At 47.1% G+C, this 21681-nt stretch overlaps 1 protein-coding gene and 2 long non-coding RNA genes across 3 annotated transcripts in view; 2 read left to right on the top strand and 1 right to left on the bottom strand.

Annotated features, from left to right (window-relative positions):
* LOC310683944 overlaps window positions 1-21681 on the top strand; it is a 255003-nt gene that overhangs the window by 117986 nt on the left and 115336 nt on the right. The window lies entirely within an intron of this gene.
* On the top strand, window positions 37-20021 carry LOC310683836 (aldo-keto reductase 1B-like). The gene is made up of 10 exons (XM_083454261.1): window positions 37-484; window positions 11029-11196; window positions 11904-12020; window positions 13843-13920; window positions 14612-14728; window positions 15400-15506; window positions 16590-16677; window positions 17089-17172; window positions 17967-18055; window positions 19440-20021. Exons 1-10 carry the CDS (start codon window positions 413-415, stop codon window positions 19480-19482), a joined length of 963 nt encoding a protein of 320 aa, XP_083310387.1. The 5' UTR covers window positions 37-412; the 3' UTR covers window positions 19483-20021.
* On the bottom strand, window positions 11128-16583 carry LOC310683979. Its single transcript, XR_014514616.1, has 3 exons — window positions 15528-16583; window positions 11570-11633; window positions 11128-11257 (listed from the first exon to the last, which is right to left on the bottom strand). It is a non-coding gene; the product is annotated as an uncharacterized lncRNA (long non-coding RNA).

Below are 21681 nucleotides of genomic sequence, written 5' to 3'. Positions count from 1 at the left end.
CACACACACACACACACACACACACACACACACACACAAACACACACACACAGCTTTCTCTCTTTCATTGTGATTCCTGCTTTGCAGGGCGTTGGACTAGATGACCTATGGGGTCCTTTTCAACTCTACCATTCTGTGATTCACTGACCCTCGCAGGCATGCCGTCACATGCACACATCCCACCTAAAATGTATAAGGTCTTTATGTTTTTTGAAGGGTGGGGCTTCACGGTCCAGCTTCAGATAGTTATGTAAAAGTTTTCATCCTCCAGCCTTGCATTGGCTGAAAGGTAGCCAATGACTGGGGAGCGTGTGGGTGTTGCAAATCCCCCAGTTTCCTGGATCTCGTGCATAAAAACCCAGCGCCTGGAATGGGGAAAGGCAACGGCTGAGAGAAACTTCGAAGAGTCCCAATGGCTTCCACTACGTTCCTGACTCTGCCTTCTGGCAGGAAGATGCCGCAGCTGGGCCTGGGCACCTGGCTGGTAAGCAAAAAAGGATGCTTTGCTCATCTAAATTCTTGTTCCTCTCTCGCTGTCAGGAAACTGGGTGGGAAGCTGAGAGCCAGACCTCAAAACTTTCTCCAAATTTAGGGATGGCTATGGGACTCGCTTGAGAGAAATGCAATTTTCCTCAGTCAGTGGCAGTTTGTTTTATTTATTTACAAAGGCATTTACATACCACTATCCAGAAAAGGTATCGGAGCCATTTACAACAATTGAATGTTAAACCACACAATCAAAACCACATTTTAAAAAATTTAAATCAGAAATCGGTGAACTGTTTTGGAAATATGGATTCTTAATTGCCTTGCATAGGCCTGGCGGGAAAGTAAAGTTTTCAGCAGGCACTTAAAAGTTGGCACAGAAGGCACCTCTTGTGGCAGGGAGTTCCACAGCGCCAGGCCAATGAGACTAAAGGCTCAGCTCCTTGCTGTTGACAAGTGGTCCTCACCAACTTGAGGAATGGCCAGGGATGTTCCTGCAGATGATCTCAGTGATCGAGCTGGGATTTGAGGGTTCAGGAGGATCCTGAGGTACTCTGGACCTAAGTTGTATGGGGCTTTGTAGATTAATACAAGGACCTTGAACTTGGCTTGGCAGTAGATGGGGAGCCAGTGCAAATGCTTGGGGTGGGATTAGGAATGGAAAGGGGGCTCTTGTGCTCATTCCTCACCTGTGGGTTTCCTAGAGGCATCTGGGAGACTAGGATGCTGGACTAGGTGGGCCATTGGTCTGGTCCAGCAGCCACCATCTTCTTACTTATTATTATTTTATTTGCTGTATTTATATCCCCCCCTTTTTTTCTGCGGAGCTCAAGGTGGCAGAGCGTGGTTCCCCCTCTCCTCATTTAACCCCCACGGCAACCCTGCAAGGTAGGTTAGGCTGAGAGGCAGTCACTGCCCCACAAGGTGACCCAGTGAGCTTCATGGCCGAGTGAGGATTCGAACCCAGGTCCCTCGCAGGTTCTAGTCCAACACTCTAACCACGACACCACGCTAACTCTCAAGTTCTTACCTGTAGCTGTGATCTTTTGTGGGTGGTGAAGGGATGAGCTAGCTGCGAGGGAAACTGTTTGCTGTTAATAATTTTAACATTTCTTGTAAACTACTTGGAAGCTTTACTATAATCAAGTGGTATATATATATTTTTTAATGATTTTTATAATCTTGCAGACTAGAAGTTAGCCATCCCTGTTCTGAACTTTGGAGGGAGGAGAGAGACTTCTGAGTTCAGCAAATAAGTTGACTAAGAAAAAATCAGGATGGATTATTGTAGGAAGACAGAGCTTTCTAAACTCTACTACAAGATTCAATAGATGCCACTAGCTTAGACAGCTTTGGGTAAGAAAAAAAAACCCCTTCCCCCAAATTCATGAAGGATTGGTGGAGCTTCCATGTTCAGGGACGGTCTACCTTTGAATACTTGCTGGGAAGAAAAGAGAAAGGAGGTTTGCTGCCTTCATGCATTTTTATAGGACACGGTGGGAGGCATGGGAGATGAGTTTATGCAACGAAGGATCCAGTGGAACAAAAAAGTTTGGGAACCAATGGTCTGAAGTTCAATCCCATCCACCCCCAATCTCCAAAGTGGCAGCTGGGAATCCTATCTCTAATGCCCAAAGCATGATTTTGCTAGTGAGCACAGCTTAGCAGTTCCCATGCTAGTGACGCTCATTTTGAGCTTTTGATAACAGATGACAAAGAACTTTCTTAGTGATCCTTTAACCTAAAGAACAAAATGCTTTATGGTTTTTAATGATAACAGTGCGGGGGGGGGGGCATTGCAAAGCAAAACGAATCCGTTTTGGGAGTTGGCTTACGAGCATGCCCCTTTTCTCAACTCTGGGGTGTAGGAGACCCCATTGCTCAATTGGATGCCTTCTGCCTGTTTGGGGGACTTAAAACACCCCTCCATTGCTAGCCATCCTGGCCCTGCCAGATGGGTCTGTTGGAAGCTGGGGCTGCAATTGTGACCACCGTTATAGTTATCCATATCCTTTCCCCCAGGCTGGGGCTCAAAGTGACTTGCCCAGATTAAAATGAAACAGATAAAAGACAAAAAGCTTGAAAGTTATAGAAGACGATCGTTGAAAACTAACCAAGCTCTAAAACGGACTATTAAAATGCAAAATAAAATAAAATAAATTCCTTCCAGTAGCACCTTAGAGACCAATTAAGCTCATACCAATAACAAACTTAGTTGGTCTCTAAGGTGCTACTGGAAGGATTTTTTGTTTGTTTGTTTCGACTACGGCAGACCAACACGGCTACCTACCTGTTATTAAAATGCAGGTGTTAAAAACAGTACAGCACATCTGAGTCATAGCTGTCAACTTTCAGATTTGAAAATAAGGGATCAGCAGCCTCTCCTGTCCCGGGGACAGTCTACGGGATATCTAACAATCCGGGATAGCAGCGGGAAATGATGCTGAAATAAGGGAATTTCCCGGGGGAAAAGGGAAGGTTGACAGCTATGATCTGGGTGGGGGTGCCCAGTTGGGGAAAACTGTTCTGGAGGGGGAAACAGGCCCCTCCCAGACCTGCTGCATTCGGGGCAAATTGGCAACTTTCGCCAGCCCCATCTTGCCCCCCAGCAGCTCTCCCCATCCAGAAGAGTCAGACCTTTGCAGGTGGGAGGAGTCCGTTGGCTGGACGGAGAGAGGAAATAAGAAACATTTCGCTCTGGAAATCTTATCCCATCCTGGTCAGCCAGGAAGCGCCTTGGGGCAAGGCAGGGGAAGGCGAGGAGAGGAACCAGCGGCTGGCCACCTTCCTTGTCCGACAGAAAGGCCCCTGCTTTGCCCCAGGCGACCAAACCCCGGCTGAGCTCAGGAACATCCACCCTCCCTGTCTCCCGTCCTTTGGGGGAAGGAACAGCCAAGCACAGCATTGCAGAGGAGGCACATCAACACCCCTGACAGCTGGCCGTGACCCCAGCAAATATTGCCGTGATTCATATACCGTATTTTTCGCTCTCTAAAACGCACCAGACCACAAGACGCACCTAGTTTTTGGAGGAGGAAAACAAGAAGAAAATATTCTGAGTCTCAGAAGCCAGAACAGCAAGAGGGATCGCTGTGCAGTGAAAGCAGCAATCCCTCTTGCTGTTCTGGCTTCTGGGATAGCTGCACAGCCTGCATTCATTCCATAACACACACACACATTTCCCCTTACTTTTTAGGAGGGAAAAAGTGAGTCTTATAGAGCAAAAAATACGGTAATTGTAAAGTTGGAAAGAATCCTGAGGGTCAGCTCAGTCAAGCCGCTCAGAATGCAGTTAGATAGCCCTTATATCGTGACCAAGGCTGTTCAACAATCCAACAATCTTGTGGGGCAGGCCAGTACTATTGTCCCCATAACTTTTCTTTGCGCTTTAAATCCTCCAGCAGGCATGTCCAAAGTTGGTTTGGGGGGCCTGATCCGGCCTGCCAGTCGGTTTAATCTGGCCCCTGTAAAATCCTACAAAAACCTTCAATCCTAAAAAAAAAGGTTGGCCCTCATGGCTCTTCACTTCATCAAATCTGGCCCTCTTTGAAAAAGGTTTGGACGCCACTGCGGGAACAAAAGGCAGGTTCTCTAGAAGGGGGGTGGGCAGGCATCCCACCTCCAATACTGAAGATAGCACATGCCCACCATGGCTGGCAGACACTGGTCCTCTTATTTGCTATGAAATTGCTCACTGAAGTTGATTTGGCCCAAACTAAGGTGCTTTGTGGCACAAGGGCGGGCATCTCTTTCAGGCCCAGGCTGCTAGTTTTTATAGTGGAGGGTGTCTGATATACAGTGGTACCTCGAGTTAAGAACTTAATTCCTTCTGGAGGTCCGCTCTTAACCTGAAACTGTTCTTAACCTGAAGCACCACTTTAGCTAATGGGGCCTCCCGCTGCCGCTGCCATCGTGCGATTTCTGTTCTCATCCTGAAGCAAAGTTCTTAACCCGAGGTACTATTTCTGGGTTAGCGGAGTCTGTAACCTGAAGTGTCTGTAACCCGAGGTACCACTGTACACCATAAAACTAATTTCAGGTCAGGCTGCATCATTAAACTATATAAAATCAGCAAGAACAACCTTTATGAAATCTATAGGGCAAGAACATAAAATAAAGAAGTCCATTCTTCCCCTGGTCATCCTGTGATAAATAGGCCATTCTTAATTCAAGAAGAAGCTCTGGTGGAAGAGGGATGTTTTAGTCTGGGTTCTTCAGTAAATGGGCTCCTGGCCCCCCCAGCTCAGCATAATTCACGCCAGCCACTCCTCTCCCCTCCTTGCCAGAATACCAATTTCCTTTGTTTACACAAACACAAAATTTCTTCCAGTCGGCGTAAACCTGGCTCCAGGCAGGACTTCTTTCAGGACAAAAAAACAAACCCACTTACGTTCTGACTTTGAGAACAGCATAACGCAAAGCAGACGCCTTGCCTGCTTGGCAAATTGAGGTCAGGGACATCTGAAAAAGAGAGAAAGAGGGTCCTCTTAACAAAGGCATCAAAGAATGGCAGCAGCTTTGGGGCAGTTTTTGGTGGCCAAGCTTAGGGTAACAGGGACTGGGCGTGATGTGAGTTGAACTACAGTTTGTGGACTACAGTCGACTCTACGCCATCAGTTCCATAATGAAGATAGGCAGCATAGAAATGAACTTAAATGAAATAAATATGTAAAGGGATTATGGTGGGGAGAGGGGGGCCATTTTCAGGCAGAGGGTCAGATTACCTGAATGGAATAGGGATGGACTGGGGCACACAAACACACACAATGGGTAGAGTTAGTGATTGGTTTCTTGGGTTTGGGTGATACTCAGAGAACAGTGGTTTATTCAATGCTTTTAACTTTAAGTTACTGCAAAGTTACAGAGCTGGTCAATTCTAATCTGTTTAAGCACCTTATTTAAAAAAAAAAAATGCAAGAGAAGAATGAATTATACAAAATTTACAATGGAGAGGAAAAAGCCAGATGTACAGAGTTTGCAAACAGGTGTTCCAAAAGGCAATAATCAATATCTATTTCGCAGTAAATCTATACACATTTGTGGCATTACGGTAATTTGTTTTTTAGAAGTATGTTCTAAAGTGGTTTCTTATGTACATTAAGGATACATATTTAGAATCCAATTGTGGTTATATTGGCGGGTCTTTTTCTTATGTTTGTACATCTAATTAAATAGTAGCAATATATTATAGGGTGTTTTTAAAAAAAACCTTTTACAAATATTTTTACCCATGATGCTCAAAGTATCAATGAGTCTCTTGTGCGTTCTCTGCATAATGAAGTGAATGTTCTTGATGCAGGGTGGAAGGTGGCAAAGGGCCTCTTGCAAAATCATATTTTACATTCTAGTCAATGAGCATTAACACAATAGGCGTGGGAAATGCAAAACAGGTGTATGTTTAGGTACGTCTAGCCTGGAGAAGGAAAGACTGGAGAAGGAAAGACTGAGAGGTGCTATGATGGTCATCTCCAAACATCTAAAAGGCTGTCAGACGGAAGATGGAGCAAACTTGGTTTCTGCTTCTCCAGAGGGGAGGACCCAAACCAATGGATTCAAATTACAGGAATGGAGATTCCGACTAAACTTTAGGAAGGTGGTGGACTTTCATTTGAGGTTTTTAAATAGAGACTGGGTGGCCCTCCGTCAGGGATTCTAAAGCGGTGTATTCCTTCATTGCAATGGGTTGGACTAGATGTCCATTGGGTTTGCTTCCAACTCTACAATTCTGTGATTCAAATACACATGCTGGAGGTGAGTATCAATTAAATTGGCGGGACTGACTTCTGAGCAACATGCATAGGATCAGGTTGTCCAAATTTTCCAAAGTGCCAGTTCTTACAGAAAGGCAGATAAGTCCTTCCTTTTTAAACCCCGTGGAAGTTCTAATCTACAGGGCTCTTGAATTCATTTTACAAACACTGGAAATTCACAAACGGTCCATTTGGACTTTTGAAGAACTTATTATGGGCAGCAAAACTTCTTTCTTTGCGGCCACGGGGCCTGCCTTAATGTTATGCGTTTTGCGAGAAAATTGTGTATTTGTTCTTGTCCTCCCACACAAAGGGCTTCCACTGGCTCCGTTCCACAATTCAGAATTAAGATGCCATTCGCTTGACTGACACAGGTTTTGAGTTGTATTTCCTGAGGCCAAGCCCAAAATTAAGCCCAGATGGAAGGCTTGGAAGCTTCAGTTCCCTCCTCCACTGTCCCCTGCTCCATAAACAATTTAATCTAGCTGAGATGCGGGGGGGGGGGGGGGAGGACTTCTTCACGCAGCACAGAGTTAAATTATGGCACCGGCTCCCACAGGAGGCAGGAATGGCCACCAATTTGGATGGCTTTAAAAGAGGATTAGACAAAGTCATGATGGAAAGGGCTATCAATGGCTGCTAGCTAGGATGGCTAGCCTCTGCCTTCATGGTCAGAGGCAGCAATGCTTTTGAAGACTAGTTGCTGGAAAGCACAGGAGAGGAGAGGCCTCTTGTGCTCCATTCCTGCTTGCTGGTTTCCCCCCGGCATCTGGTTGGCCGCTGTGAGAACAGGATGCTGGACTAGATGGGCCCGATCCAGCAGGCTCTTCTGATGTTCTTATATGTGTGCAGCAGGTGAAGCCAGCTGCAGTCATACAAGGCTGGATTCTGCAAACTGGGAAACCTTGTTATGCTTCCAGTGGCTTCCTCGTGAGAGGACTCCAACTGCAGAATAGGAAACGGTTGGTTGCACCAGATGGGATGAGATCAACAGAAAGGGAGCCATATCTGTCAGAGTGCCCATTATGTGGGACACAATCCAAGCCAGGCTTCCTCAGCCTTGGCCCTCCAGATGTTCTTGGCCTACAACTCCCATGATCCCTAGCTAGCAGGACCAGTGGTCAGGGATGATGGGAACTGTAGTCTCAAAACATCTGGAGGGCCGAGTTTGAGGAAGCCTGATAAGCAATGCACTGTGTGATTCCTTGAAGTATCCCAGAGGTACAAACACTTAGGATGTGGCTTCTGGTAAGAATAGGACAAGTTTCTCCTCTCTCTCTCTCTCTCTCATTGCTTATTTCACATCTTCTTCTTCTTCTTTTGTTCATCTGATAAACATAAATTTATCAAGCATTTTCAGGGCAGCTCACAAAATTTAAAAAGGATGACAATAAGATTGTTAAATCAAGTTAACAAGTTAAGCAAGGCAAAGAGCTTAAAACCTTGCCGCTTTGCATGGGGGTGGGTGGGACAAGGTCTGTTTGGTGCACTGGCTACACAAAAGTAGGGTTGATCACGCAGGGGCGGTTCTGGGGTGGTTCTAGCTACACTCAATTTCAGCTTTACACCCAATCTCAGAACCTGTGCAAGTCATGAGTTGACTGTCTCTCTCTAGGGTGGAGAGCCCTCACATTCAGAATGAGGTGGGCTGGGAAGGAGGCGGCATCTGCCACGGCTAGTTCTTGCAAGTTGCTTCTTCAGCTGTGCCTCCGGGGTGAAGGCCCCTTTCTTGCTCAAACAATTTGGCTTAAATCTGCACCCCAAATTCCTGGCGCAGGTTCCCCGTTATTTCAATTTCGACCCAGAATAATGTTCGGACAGAAGTTGAAACGCAGATGAAGGCCAGCCTCCCAGCCTGGCTGTTTACAGGAGGCGGCCTTTGCCGTGTCACGCAAGGCCCCTGGCCACGTTGCCAGCCCTGAGGCTGCCTCGAACGGGCAGCATCTGTGCCTCCAACACAGAGGCCCCCTGCTCAACCTCTCGCTCAATGCTTCCTTGTTCTGCAAAGCTGGCAGCCGTCTCCGTTGGGCGTTATCATGCCAAGATCACAGCCACAGGCAGAGGCATGTGACGACTGTTCTGCCAGCTTAATCCCATCCACACCCTGCAAGCTAAGTGGAGCGTTGAGCCAGCTGTGAAACTTCTTGAGAGAAAGCCACCTGAGGGCACATCTGCACAAGTGACTTACACCGGCCTAACCCTTCCTCTCCCCTGGGGAGCAGGGAGTTCTGAGAGGGAGGCATGGAAGGAATGTCCTCTACCTCTATGAGAGAATCTTTGGCAGAAGCCAGCTCTCTCAGATCACATCCAGATGACCTGTTTCTTGAGCTTTCGTCCGCATTTGTTTGCACAAAGTCTTTGAGGAGGATATAGAAACATCAAATTGTAGAGTTGGGAGGGAGTCAAAGGGCCATCTTGTCTCAATTATGTTCATTGCTTATTGAACAACAATTGCTTTGGGCAGAGGTCATGCAACAGGCGCCATCGACACAGTGCCCATGGACACCAGTGTGCCAAGCAGCATGTTGCATGCGTCTTAGTATATATCTCCTCAAAAACTCACAATGCACAAGAGGTCATTTATTCTTCCTGCTCAGATCCTGTTTGCACAGCCTCAGCCAATCCAACAACATGCTCCCTTAGCTATGCCTTCCTTTCACTGGTTGCCAGGATTGGCACTGGGTGCCCACCTTCCCACAAGTGTGGCAGCTGATGTAGGTTGCTTCCAATCCATTGAAGAAGAAGACTGCGCTGGGGAGAGCATGCCCACACAAAGATGTGGTCCTCCTGTCTCTCTTTTCTGCTCTTTTACATGTGGCAGCCATTTTGTGCTGTGCCACACCTCCAGGGCAGCCATTTTGTGACTGACGCCTACAGCACTTCCTCCAAACTTTTGGTGGGGTCCCCCATTACAATGTCACATCAAGTAACCACTATTGTACACTTGTCACTTGAAACCATTGGCTCAAGTCCCACCTTCCAGAGCCAGGAGAAAACAAGTTTCTTCCATGTAACAGCCCTTTATATATTTGAAGATGGCTGTCATACCTCTTCTTTCTGGAGTTCTCAAAAGCTTTCATACACTATTTTGTGTTGTTTTGGTTGGCCTAATTAAGCCTATTGGCCTAATAATGGCTTGGGGTTGTATTATTTTTATTTTATTTATTGCATTCATATACCACTGCTTCTTCCAAGGAGCTCAAGGTGATCTACCTGGTTCTCCCCTTCTTCACAACAGCCCTGTGAAGTAGGTTAGACTGTGAGGCAGTGACTGGCCTCCAAGGATACCCAGGGAGCTTCGTGGCGGAGTGGGGATTCGAACCCTGGCCACCCAAGGCCTAGTCTGATGCTCTAACCACTACACCACACTGGCTTTCATTTGAACTCTTGCCTCTTTCTTTCTTGTGAGGCAGGGCAACTGAGCCTGGCTGATAAGACCAGAAAAGGTGCAAAGCAAGGGAGCCTGGCTGGGGCAGGGGGTGGTTGGTGTTTCTTCAGAGCACCTTCCTGTGCCTCGCCTATCCAGAGCTGGGGTTGCCTGAGGGACTTGGCCACAAGGCAAATAAAGCCTTTCTTCTCTGTTCAAATAGGCAGAGCTCAAATTCTCATCCAGCCCTTGTTGGCGTGAAATGGAAAAGGGCCAGTTCAAGATAATGGATTGTGCTATCAAGTTATTGCTTAACAAGGAAAATAAATAGTACCCAGCCCTTGTGTACACCCCTCTCAACGGGCGGACAGGTGTTTTGGTGTCCAGTTAATTCATCCAGGTCTGACTCTTGCTTCTTCTGGTTCTTTTTTCCCCACAGACCATGGGTGGTTCCCCCAGTGGCATAGCGTGGGGGGTGCAAGGGGGGCCGGCCGCACCGGGCGCAACATCTGGGGGTTAGGGTTAGGGGGCGCAAATCCATGGGTTAGGGGGCGCAAATTACTTGCCTTGCCCCGGGTGCTGACAACCCACGCTACGCCACTGGGTTCCCCTAAATCTGGCCACAAAAAGGCTGTTTACCTGCAGTGTTTACCCCTCCCCAGTTTAGACGTGCATTTACGCTGCTCAGGGTGTCGGATCATGCCCACCGAGCACCCGACTGCTTAAGTCTTTAACAGGATTCTTTAGCTGAGATCTGTGCATTGCAAGGGGTTGAATTGGAGAACTCTGCAAGTGTGGTTCTAGGCCAGCAAGTCACTGCTTTGTGTCTCCCTTCATACAACTCACCGAGGGAAAGGCTTAAGTTTGTTTCATAATTTCCTGGAAGATCAACCAGATTATTTCAGAATTAATGGTTTCTGGCCAGTGCGCACGTGTTTGTAACCTGGCACAGGGCTTCCCAAGCTGTGGTCCAGGCAGCACCAGCTGCTCATGAGCTTCATTCAGGTGGTCATAGGGACTTGTGGATTTGTAGTTGGAGACAGCAGGCAGCCCATCCATCACGCTAAATATTCATGTTGATTTTTAATTCTTGAAGTCTCCTTGTCTCAGACCACAAATTGGGTGGGACACCCAGGGACCATCTAGTCCAACCCCCTGCGATGCAGAAATCGCAACTAAGGAATCTGACAGATGGCCATCCAACCACCGTGTAAAAACTTCCAGTGAAAGAGAGTCTGAGATGCCAAATGATTTCCAATCCATTTTTTTCTGCTTTTATTTATTATATATTGCACTTAAACCCTGACTTCCTCTCTCACTTCCAGGCATCACCTCTGCTTTCCATGTGTGTGTGTGAAAGGTGGGTCTTGAGGGCATGATATCTGCATTTTCCAAGGGTCAAACAAAGTCTTCTCTTCCTGTTAGTCTCCTCCAGGTATCGTCCAGGGGGCCATTGAAGTGGCGATAAAAAATGGCTACCGGCATATCGACTGCGCCTACTTCTACGACAACGAGGGGGCCATCGGGGAAGCTTTCGAGAAAGTGATGAAGGAAGGGCTAGTGAAGAGAGATGACATTTTTGTTGTCAGTAAGGTGAGCTGCTGTGCTGAAGCTATGAATACAAGTCCCTGGGGGAGGCTGGGTCTGAAATAAGCTTTGAAAGCAAAATCCAAAAGTCTGAAGTTTCTAGTTCAGAGCTTCAAGTTCAAATTTCAGAGACTGGATTTCCAAATTTGCATCTTGGTTATATAAAATAATAATAATAATAATAATAATAATAATAATAATAATAATAATAATTAATACCCTGCCCATCTGGCTGGGTTTCCCCAGCCACTCTGGGCAGCTACCAACAAAATACTAAAATACAATAGTCCGTCAAACATTAAAAGCTTCCCTAAACAGGGCTGCCTTCAGATGGTTCTGCTTGCCATCATTTGGTGGATACAAAGGCAAGGAAGTTTACCTTATTTATCGCTCCTCATTTGTCTCGTGTTTTTCCAGAGAAGATCCCACCATTGTATTTAAGCCTTTGAAAAGAAAAACTTTTTTTTAAAAAAAAATCACAGCAATATGTAAATAAAATTTCCAATTATTTTGAATTCATGCAAACTTTTAGACATGCACGCATAAATTCTGGTTGGGGAGACGGCCTGTGTCCTGTGATGCTCTGAGGAACAAGAACAGCAAGGAGGGCTGCTGTCCTAGAGGGGCCTCTGGCCTGATCCAGACACAATGCACTTCTAATGTTCTAACATGCATGTCTCCCCAGACTCACTTGAATGTTCTTCCTTTGGCAGCTGTGGAATAGCTACCACGCTCCTGAAGATGTGAAGCCGGCTTGCCTGGAAACCCTGAAGCTGCTGCGCCTTGATTACCTGGACCTGTACCTGATGCACTCTCCCATGGGCATTAAGGTGAGATGGAAGTCTGCCTGGCTGTCCTGAGCAGCTCATTCTTCCAGCTGTTTCCCCAGAAAGGTCTCTCTGGAAATGCCCTGCTCTATCTAATCTGGAAGCCCCCACATGATAGTCCTTGACTGAGCCAAGTTGGCGGGGAAGGGGGGCACTTTGCGGCTACACAGGAGTCAGGGAAATGCACTCTGCATCTGCTCAAGGGCATTTATGTCTATTTGCGTTTCATACATTTCGGTAGCACCAAGTCTTGCAATGCAGAATAAAGGCTGCTTTTGGTCGGCTGGCAGGTTCAGTGTGGGAAGTTTGGATATTCACAGGTGGGGCTCACCTGAAGCAATGAAGCAATAGGCAGGCAGATCTGCCCCATGGAGCGGCTCCTCTGCACAAGCCTTGCAGAAATGAGCAGGACCCGTGCAAGAGGCCGGCAGTCGTGTCCCGTTCATTTCAGTATGGCTCTTGCACGAGCAGAGCTTTCCAAACTGTGTGTCACGACTCGTTCGCGTGTCGGCTGAAGTGTGTAAATATGTCACGTGAGTGCTCCCCGTGCTGCTCCTGAAGCCGGAAAGGGGTTTTAACCTCTGGTTTGCTTGTAAAACCGAATTGCCGTGTTGCTGAAAGATGCAAACTGAATGATGCAAGTCTAAAAAGTGTCACACCAATATGAAAAGCTTGGAAAGCTCTGTGCTAGAGGAATAATCTGTGTCTCAGGTTCATTAGGAGGGAAACAGGCGCCACCTGGTGGCAGCTGCATCCCGTCCTGGTGGCAGTGGCTGGTTTGTGTACCGCATTTTGCATGACTAAATACATTGGTGCTCCAATCCATTCTATTTGATTATTGATCTATTAAATTTATATACCGCCCTTCATCCAAAGATCTCAGGGCGGTTCACAAAATAAAAACACAAAATACATAATAAAGACAAGAACAAGGAAAACCCATAACGCCCCCCCCCCAAACACATTTAAAAGCACATAGAATGTCCTTTTAAATAACTAGTGGGGGGTGCGGGTGGCGATGGCGGGCCAAAGCATGGGAGCATTAGGGAGGGGGGTGCCCTGGGAAGGCAGGCGAACAGGCAAGCATACCGACAAAGGAGGAGGAGGTAGAGCAGAGCAGCCCCCCCCCATGGCTGTGGAGGAAGTCACTGGCGGGGTGCAAAAGTTCAAAAGAAAAATAAATAAAGAATAATAAAAAAGCAGTGCACTCTCCACTTCACGCAGAACATTCCCAAAGTTCATGTGGGCTGATTGAGGAGCGGATTTTGGCGGTGCCCAGTTGCTAGGGCACCTTCCACACGAGCTTTAGAAAGATGCCCACTGCTGACCAATCCTCTGTCCTGCTCTCTGCCACGCTCAATGCTCATGGGGTACCGCCACTGCCACTTGGGTAGATTGCCGAGCCGTTGCCCCTTCGTCCCAGCCCATCAGCAGCTCCACCCCCACGCTGCTCTCCCCCATTGCCAGCTGGTGCTGCTGGTCTCAGGGGTGCTACAGAGGTGAGTGGGGGGCTGCTGGGGCAAAGGTCTTAAGGGGTTCAATCTGCGCACATTGAAGATAAGATAAGAAGTCTGTGTGGTGGAGTCTTTCATTGACTTTATTCAGTGCTGGACTGGTGGACTCGGGGAGTGCTCGTGGTCCATGGGTCAGGGGGCACAATACTTGCCTTGCCCCGGGCCCTGGCAACCCACACTATGCCACTGGCACTGATACGTCTCCTTGCTAAGGGCGCAAGGGAACTTAGGTACACCTGCTGGGGGGAGGGCATGCCTTGATGGCTAGCACAGTCTCTCACCCTCTCATGCTCTCATTCTCCTTCATGTAGAACGTCAAGGGTGATACCTTGCCCCAGAAGGACGGGAAGGTTCTGCAGACTGATGTCGATTACGTGGACACATGGAAGGTAAGCGACAACCACTGTGCCTCCTGCCCCAAGTTGCCTGCTGGATCAGAGATACCGCCAAGGAAAGGGGCTCCTGACTTGGGAGTAAACCCCACTGAATTCAGTGGGCCTCACTTCCAGGTAGTCATGGCTAGTCTTACATTGTCATATTCCTGTCCTAGGGACTAGTTCACACACAGACTCATAGTAAGCAAGAAACACAGGCAGCTTTTTAGAAAGTCCAGCTTGGATCCCTGGTGGTGGGAGAGAACAAGGCTGCAAGGGCAGCTCACCTTTCTAAAGTCTCTCTCCCCACCCATCTTTGGAGGGTTGTGACTTCTGACCAGTAAGACACTGAGTTCATTGGTCAGGTCCTCCACCTCTCCCATAGGCCTCCTAAGCACCATTTTTGCAGGGACTGGCAGGAGATAAGTGACAGACTAGCCTAGAGAAATGGCGGGGGCAGGTTGGGGCCCTTCTTCACAGCCCACCCCACCTCAAAACACACAGGGCTACCACTTCACACCTTTGTCTACCAGCCATCGTGTGTAGAGAAAACACAACCGGATCTTCTTCCCTCCCATGTTCCTGTTGCCTCTAGAGTGACCTTTGCCGACCTGGTGCCCTGCAGATGTTTTGGACTACGACTCCCATCACCCTTAGCCAGGGACCAGCTGCTCTTAAATTTTTGGACTTGTCCCTTTTCTTGCAGGCTATGGAGAAGCTGGTGGATGAAGGCCTGGTGAAGTCTATTGGGGTGGCCAACTTCAACCAGTGCCAGTTGGAGCGGCTGCTCTCCATCGCAAGGATCAAGCCAGATGTTCTCCAGGTATCGTTGTTCTTCTTCTTCTTCTTCCATTTGGAAGTGTCAGAATTGTATCCAATGGGAGGGAGGCCATGTTAGACAGCCTTACCCTTGGGTTCAAATTCCCACTTGCTTGAGGATGCACCTGGTGGCCTTAGAAGCTCATGTTATGATCTCCTAGCATTTGCTCCCTGGCTTTATTGATATGTGCCACCCCAATCTCCAAGCAGTGAGAGACTCCAGGGGTTCCACGTGCGTAGCCTGGGTTTGGTCTCCTTGTGGTGTTTTTAGGATGTATGGTGTAATTTGCACATCTATACAACCTGAGCATAAGATGGAGGAGCTCACAGCATCGACACCCCAACAGATCTTGCTTCTCCATTAGTCACAGCTTTGGATCCAGCACAGAGCAAGCTGGTCTCTGTTTCTCCATCCTCCAGCCTGCTTCCAGCTCAGCTCTGTCTCTCACACTCTGGCTACTGTTCTCTTACCTAGCAGCTAGTGAGCAGGTGGAGGAGAGGCCCACCATCACTTGTAGTTCTTTCAACCTAGCCCATTCTTTTGGGATGCTAATGAGGACACTTAAGTGGCCAGCTGAGGTCTTTGTCTTACAAAAAAGCTTGCCTGATAGGTCCAGCATCCTCTTCTGTTAGTTTGCCTACCCATGCTCTAGGCTCTCTCTCTTTCTTCCACAGGTGGAGTGCCACGTATACCAGATCCAGCGCGCGCTGATTGCTTTCACCAAGGCCAAAAAGATGGCCCTCACAGGATACAGCCCCTTGACATCCCCCAAGCGCCCCTTGTAAGACACTGTCTTTTGTACCTTAAGGGCCCCCTGTTTGCATCTTCAGTAGTTCCTCTGGCAGGCAATACCGGGTTGGGGGTGGGATGGCTAGCCTGCGAAGAAGGGCCTCTGCAGGTGGCTTGTGGACTTGGCATGCGTCCTGATTTCCCTGCACAGCCTATGGCAGAGAATAGATTATATCCAGTCTCTATTGAGCAGTCATTCTGTTTTCTTTGGGTTGGATATTTATATGACAATGAGCGTCCTGCCTCCATCCCAGTCCCTCTTTCCGCGTGTCATTTGGTCACGCCACACTTTCCCATCCTCATCATGTTGCAAACCTCCCCCAGCAAACAACCCGCCCCCCCTCCTTTAAAGTGGATTGTTGTGCTAGGGCAATAGAACCTTTCAACTCACTTTAATGGTGCAGACACACCCCTACAGTTTGGGGGTGTGCTTGAATCCCTCCTGAAAAATAGTGAGAGTCTGGAGGCACCCTGAGTTACGTCAGGACACAGTTCTCCAGTGGAGCTTCATTCCTAGAATAAAGGACCAGGTGGAGTGGAGACGTCTTTAAGTCATCCTCGCTTGCACTGAGCTGTTGGGAGTGAAGGAAGTGTCCCCCAGTCTGGTCAGCTCTTGCATGTAAAAGGTACAAAACCAGAATCACTGGAGCAGTCAACTCCTCAAAGGTGTTGTGACTTGATTTACTGAGTTAAAAAGCAGATGATTAATCAGCTGATTAGATTCGAATGTGTGTTCATATTACTCTTCTTGAGACACCAAGGAAAGGGAAGATGATTTGTAATTTGATAAAAACAACCATCTGTTAGACCTCTAATAACCTCATTTTCTCTTTAATTTATTGCTACAAACATTCAGCACAAGCAGAGTAGATTGAAAACCAGACCCATCGATTAAGATATTTTCCCTCTCTCAACCCTCCCTCCTCCAAATTAATTAGCTAAAGCTTTGGTTGCTTAATCCACATGCTGATAGCCCCGGGCTCCTTTGGAAGGGAGGCATAGACATTAAAAAAACTAATTGATTAAAAATGCAAAAGAAAAACAGCCTTAGTTTGAAAGGCTCTTTCCTCTCTAGCCCTCCAGGACCTCTGGATCCCAAGAATGGCATGGAGGACCCTGTGGTGAAGGAGATTGCTAAGAAGCATGGGAAATCCCCAGCTCAGGTAAAGTGTTCCAGGTGTGCAGGTGCGTGTGGAGGTGTGTGCAAATAGTTGTGGTTCAAACAGAAAACGTCTCCTTTTTTGCAAGTTGATTGCTTGCGTCAGGAGTTACGACCCAAGATCAGAGGTGGGTGGGGAATACAGAGAGCAAGGCAACGGTACCAGTTTCGAAAGTGTATTAATTTTGCTTGTCAAATAATTCCCAATCATGCAACACAGCTACTCAAGCGCTGCAAAGATTGTTTCCCTGGGTGAGGGCAGCTGGTTCAAGGCAAACTGGGTTGGTGGTCCTGGCTCTTGAAAAAGGCAGGTGTCCAAGTTTGTGATGATGAATGTTGCCAGTTCCCGGACACAGCAAGTACATGGAGAGTCCAAATGATGACCAGTCTCTCCTTATCGCCATTGTCTCCACAGATTCTGATCCGCTTCAACATTCAGAGAGGCATAGCCACTATTCCAAAAAGCCAGACACCTGCTCACATCATTGAGAATTCAAAGGTAAAGTAGACGTCAAGCTCTTTCTGCTAACACCTTTATTCGCTTCAAGATGCTGCAGACTGGAGGCTTAAAGGGCCGAAGTTTAGAATGCTACTTGAAGTGTTGCTGTTAAGGGGCCAGTAAGCCCATAGATATCAAAGCTCTTCTTTTGAAAAAGTGTACTTGATTGTTTAAATATTTGTTCCTTTGGACTATTAAGCACTGAGAGTATACCACATATTTTAAATTCGCATGAAAATAAATATAAAAATGCAGCATTAAGCTAGATCTTGAAATGCCATGATCCATAATTCAACTATCTTGTATTCCGAGCAGATAATCTGGAAATTAATGGACATGACTAAGTTGGGTCCATTGATCTCAGTGGAAATTACTTAGATGGTTATCACCCAAAAAGACAGTTAAACAATATCAACTTAAAATGGCCAATTATTTTTTTTTACCGAAGGGGAGGGGGGGGGTCGCCTTTGTAACCGCAGCCAAATGGAAGGCCAAACACTGAGTCTTCAATGAATTTTGGAGCATGGGTTGTGAAAGTCTCTTATAACCCCACATAATTTGCCTCCCTCTGACTGGTGTCAAAAGGTAGTTGGGGTGCAGGAGAAAGCTGTTTTTTAAAAAATATCCATTAATATCTTTGCTACCAACTTGAAAGTAAGGGGGTTTAAAGTTTCTGTCTTGGATATCAGGCCTCAGATGCTTTGGGATTTTCTCCTTTTCAAAGACTGCACCTACTTGCACAGTGCCAAGCCAAGAAATCCCAAGCAAAAGTCATTGCTTCTGTTCTTTTATAGGTTTTTGATTTCCGACTGACGGATGAAGAAATGAAAAAGCTGGAATCGCTGCACTGTGGGGCACGGGCTGTGGCCTGGGACATCTTAGGGTGAGTCTGTGCGCTGAAAACATCGGACACTTTAGGGTGTGCAACACATCATTATTTTATTGCCTTATATCTCACCTTTTTCTTAAAGATGCTCAAAGTATCTTTAATCCCCATTTAATCCCCACAACAACCCTGTGAGGTACGTTAAGCTGAGAGGCAGTGACTGGCACATGGTCACTTATGGCCGAGTGGGGATTTGAACCCTGGTCTCACAGGTCCTAGTCCAACGCTCTAACCACTACACCACACTGGCTTCCCAGCACAAGGTGGAGAGCAAAGGTGCTGTCTAGGTGGATGAAACACCCACATTGGCCTCTGTTTGACCTGTAAATAGGGGAAATGTGGCTTTCCTGAGCTGTCTCCGGCTCAGTTTCCCTCTCTAGAACCATTGTCATGAGGTTGCTGACAGTCAGATTGGCCAATGAAGATAGGCCACAGCTCCTTAGCGATAAACGCACCCACTGCATTCATCAGATTTGCCAGAGCCAGCAGCTGACGTGTTCAGTGGCCTCATGTGATGCCAAGGGCAATGCAGCTGGGAAAGACTAAGCAGAGGCTTGACCTCTGAACTCGCATGGGGTGGCCAACTTTTTGGGTGAGCATTCTGCAACTCAAAACCACAGGAGCCGGCACTACCTCTGTTGGGTGCTTTGTTTGTTTATTTCATAAATTTTGTACCTCGCTTGATTGTTAAAAACACACACCAAAAACCTCAAAGTGGTTTACAAAAGAGAGAAAGCAAAAAAATTACCAGTAACAACAACTCCTTAAAACATTCATAAGATAAAACCAGCAATAAACCAAAAACAGATTAAAATGCACAGCAACATTCTACATGTCTGGTTAGACTTGTCTAAACAAAAATGTTTCTAGCAGGTGCCAAAAAGAGCACAGCCAAGGTGCCTGCCTGATATCAATGGGCAGGGAGTTCCAGAGGGTAGATGCTGCCACACTTAACTTTAGCATCTTCACGCAGACATGAGGCTTTGTAAGCCCTGCTTATATTTGGAAACAGCTGTATGTGGTAGGAACAACCAGCGGGTTTTTTTGTTTTCGTTTTGGAATCATAATAATAATTATTTATACCCCGTCCTCCTGGCTGGGTTTCCCCAGGCACTCCGGGCGGCTTCCAACAAAATATTAAAAATACAATAAAACATCAAACATTAGAAACCTCCCTAAACAGGTCTGCCTTCATATGTCTTCTAAAAGTCAGATAGTTGTTTATTTCCTTGACATCTGATGGGAGGGTGTTCCACAGGGTCAGTGCCACTACCAAGAAGGCCCTCTGCCTGGAGGAACGACCAGTGCTCACAGCAAAGCTTTTAGGTAGAAGATGCTGCAGGGCTGCCAGTGATTTAAGGAGTGTTGCTTTTCCTTGCAGGATGGGGACCCACAAGCACTACCCTTTTGTCAAGGATGAGTGATTCTGCAAGCAACAACGCTCACCCCTCCCGGGCTTCAAGGCATGGAAATAATGGAGATGGCTTCTGCATTTTGCATCTAACCAAAGCGAGTTGATTCTGCTCTCCCAAGGCTGACTGCTCCTTGTCCTCCCTGTGTCCACTTATGGGGCATAAGTGAAATGAGGACGAGTGGTTTGTCTGCAGCGAGATCTGGTGCTTCTGCTTCCGCTGGACTTGACCCTGCCCCACTGGCAGAGGAAGGGGGTGCGACAGGTGTGGCCTGCCCTAGGTGTCATCCCTGAGGGGGGTGGTGACATCACCGTGCCACCCCCCTGGGAGGCTAGCCCCACCCCCAAGTAAACAGCTAGCCCCGCCTCTGCCCTGCCCCACATGTTGGAGTTTAAATGCTTGACTTTATATGCACGCTCAGCTTTCTGCATCGCACCTGCAGTTTGAAAAGTTCTGTATGCTTGGGGTGAGGGAGAATGTTAAGTGTGTTCCATTCCCCCCCCCCCCGAAAGTTCACTGAATGAAAAAAATAAAAATATTCTCCCATAGTACGATTACACGAGTCTCATGACTTATTTGCAACTTCACTTTATTTCTGATTTGTAATTTGTTAAGTTGTGGGTGAACATATCAGACAACACAGCGATTCTTCAAACAGCTCTTGTTTATTCAGAGGCCAGAACAGAACTGAACTGAAGGGCTCAGTCAGCCTGCTTATATAGAGCTCCAGTACCACGTAACTGTAACAATTTTCTAAAACTATCCCATCACTGAATGTCACTTTCGATCCCTTATTTGCATAACTAGCTACAGTATCCCCCTGCTGGCCCAGGGTGAGAACTTCAGTACATAACATAATTAATACTGAATTATTTGACTTTTCATGTCAAAGTGCAAGTAGGTACCGCTCCAGAGGGAAGGTAAACGGCGTTTCCGAGCACTGCTCTGGTTCGCCAGAAGCGGCTTAGTCATGGTGGCCACATGACCTGGAAGCTGTACACCGGCTCCCTTGGCCAATAAAGCGAGATGAGCACCGCAACCCCGGAGCCGGTCACGACTGGACCTAATGGTCAGGGGTCCCTTTACCTTTATTTGTAGAGTTTAGAGATTTAACTTGAGGCTAAAGCAGGTATGATTGGACCGAGTCTCTGACCCCGTTACAGAACTTGTAGCTAACGCCTCAGTCTAAAAGGCATTACCAGCATTCAGAAGGACTGGCTTCCATATAGCGGAAGCTGCAGCCACAAGCCTAAACGTCAAGGCATAGGAGCAGAACTGTTACCTTGGTATTCCACACATCCAGCCGGGCTTTGACCATTTATACAGCCAAGGACCAATGCTGAGCTGGGAAAAGGGGTTGTGGTCATATGTTCATTTAAATAGTGTAAATGGCAGGGTTAGAGGTGTTTGTTCAACAGCAAGTTTGAAACCATGCTCTTTTCTGTACTGCGCTGGAACAAGCAATCCTTTGTGAGGAAGTAATGAAGAAGAATTGCAGCCTTTGCTTTTCCCCATCCTTTTATCAAAAGGGCAGCCTGGGATGTTGAATGTACCTCCAACGGCAGCCTTTGTGGTTCCTGCTTAGGGCAACACTGCCTCCTAACGTTGCTAAGCAGTACTTGATTTTGCTTACAGTGGACCCTAGTCCAAACAGCAGGGGATGGATGGCCTGTTACAAACCAAGGTCTGCTGCTGCCAGAAATAGTAACCTCTGGGTCAAGTTCAGTGTTCGAAACTCCCATTGTTCTAGGCACATTTTGCAACAGGGAATTTCATTAGCATGAACAATTTGAGCTCTGGGCGCAGTACTGTGCCTAACATTTCGGATTTAAACTGCAGAGTGGAAGGAGGGCCTGTTTTTTGCCTCCCTACTTCCAGCTACTCTCTGAAGGCAGGAGAAGAGACCCTCTTAAGAATATTAGGGGGGTGGGCAGGGCAAGGACCAGACCATGTGAAAAATGAACGTAATGTTTTAGCTGCAGTTCATTCATTTTCAGCTTTGTATTCTTGTTATAAAAAAAGAGCAGCTAGACATTCCATTGTTACACTCATAAGTTTAGCTGCTAGCTTTCATATCTCAGTCAAGTTCTTCCCTCTCCTCTCCCTAACATTTAATGCCATCGTACCACCTATTTTCCTATCAATTTGCTTCACAACATTGAATGGTCTAAGATCATTTGTACTAGAGAAACGGGAAGCAGGGGACTTTCC

The sequence above is a fragment of the Podarcis tiliguerta genome (genome assembly GCF_965153285.1).
Source record: "Podarcis tiliguerta genome assembly, chromosome: 8".
NCBI lineage: Eukaryota > Metazoa > Chordata > Lepidosauria > Squamata > Lacertidae > Podarcis > Podarcis tiliguerta.
This window is presented reverse-complemented; position numbering and strand designations above follow the sequence as displayed.

Coding starts and splice junctions, on each gene's coding strand:
- LOC310683836 (XM_083454261.1), top strand. CDS start 413: ATGGCTTCCACTACGTTCCTGACTCTGCCTTCTGGCAGGAAGATGCCG. Junction 11,197..11,903: donor ACATTTTTGTTGTCAGTAAG/GTGAGCTGCTGT, acceptor TTCCTTTGGCAG/CTGTGGAATAGCTACCACGC. Junction 16,678..17,088: donor ATGGGAAATCCCCAGCTCAG/GTAAAGTGTTCC, acceptor TTGTCTCCACAG/ATTCTGATCCGCTTCAACAT.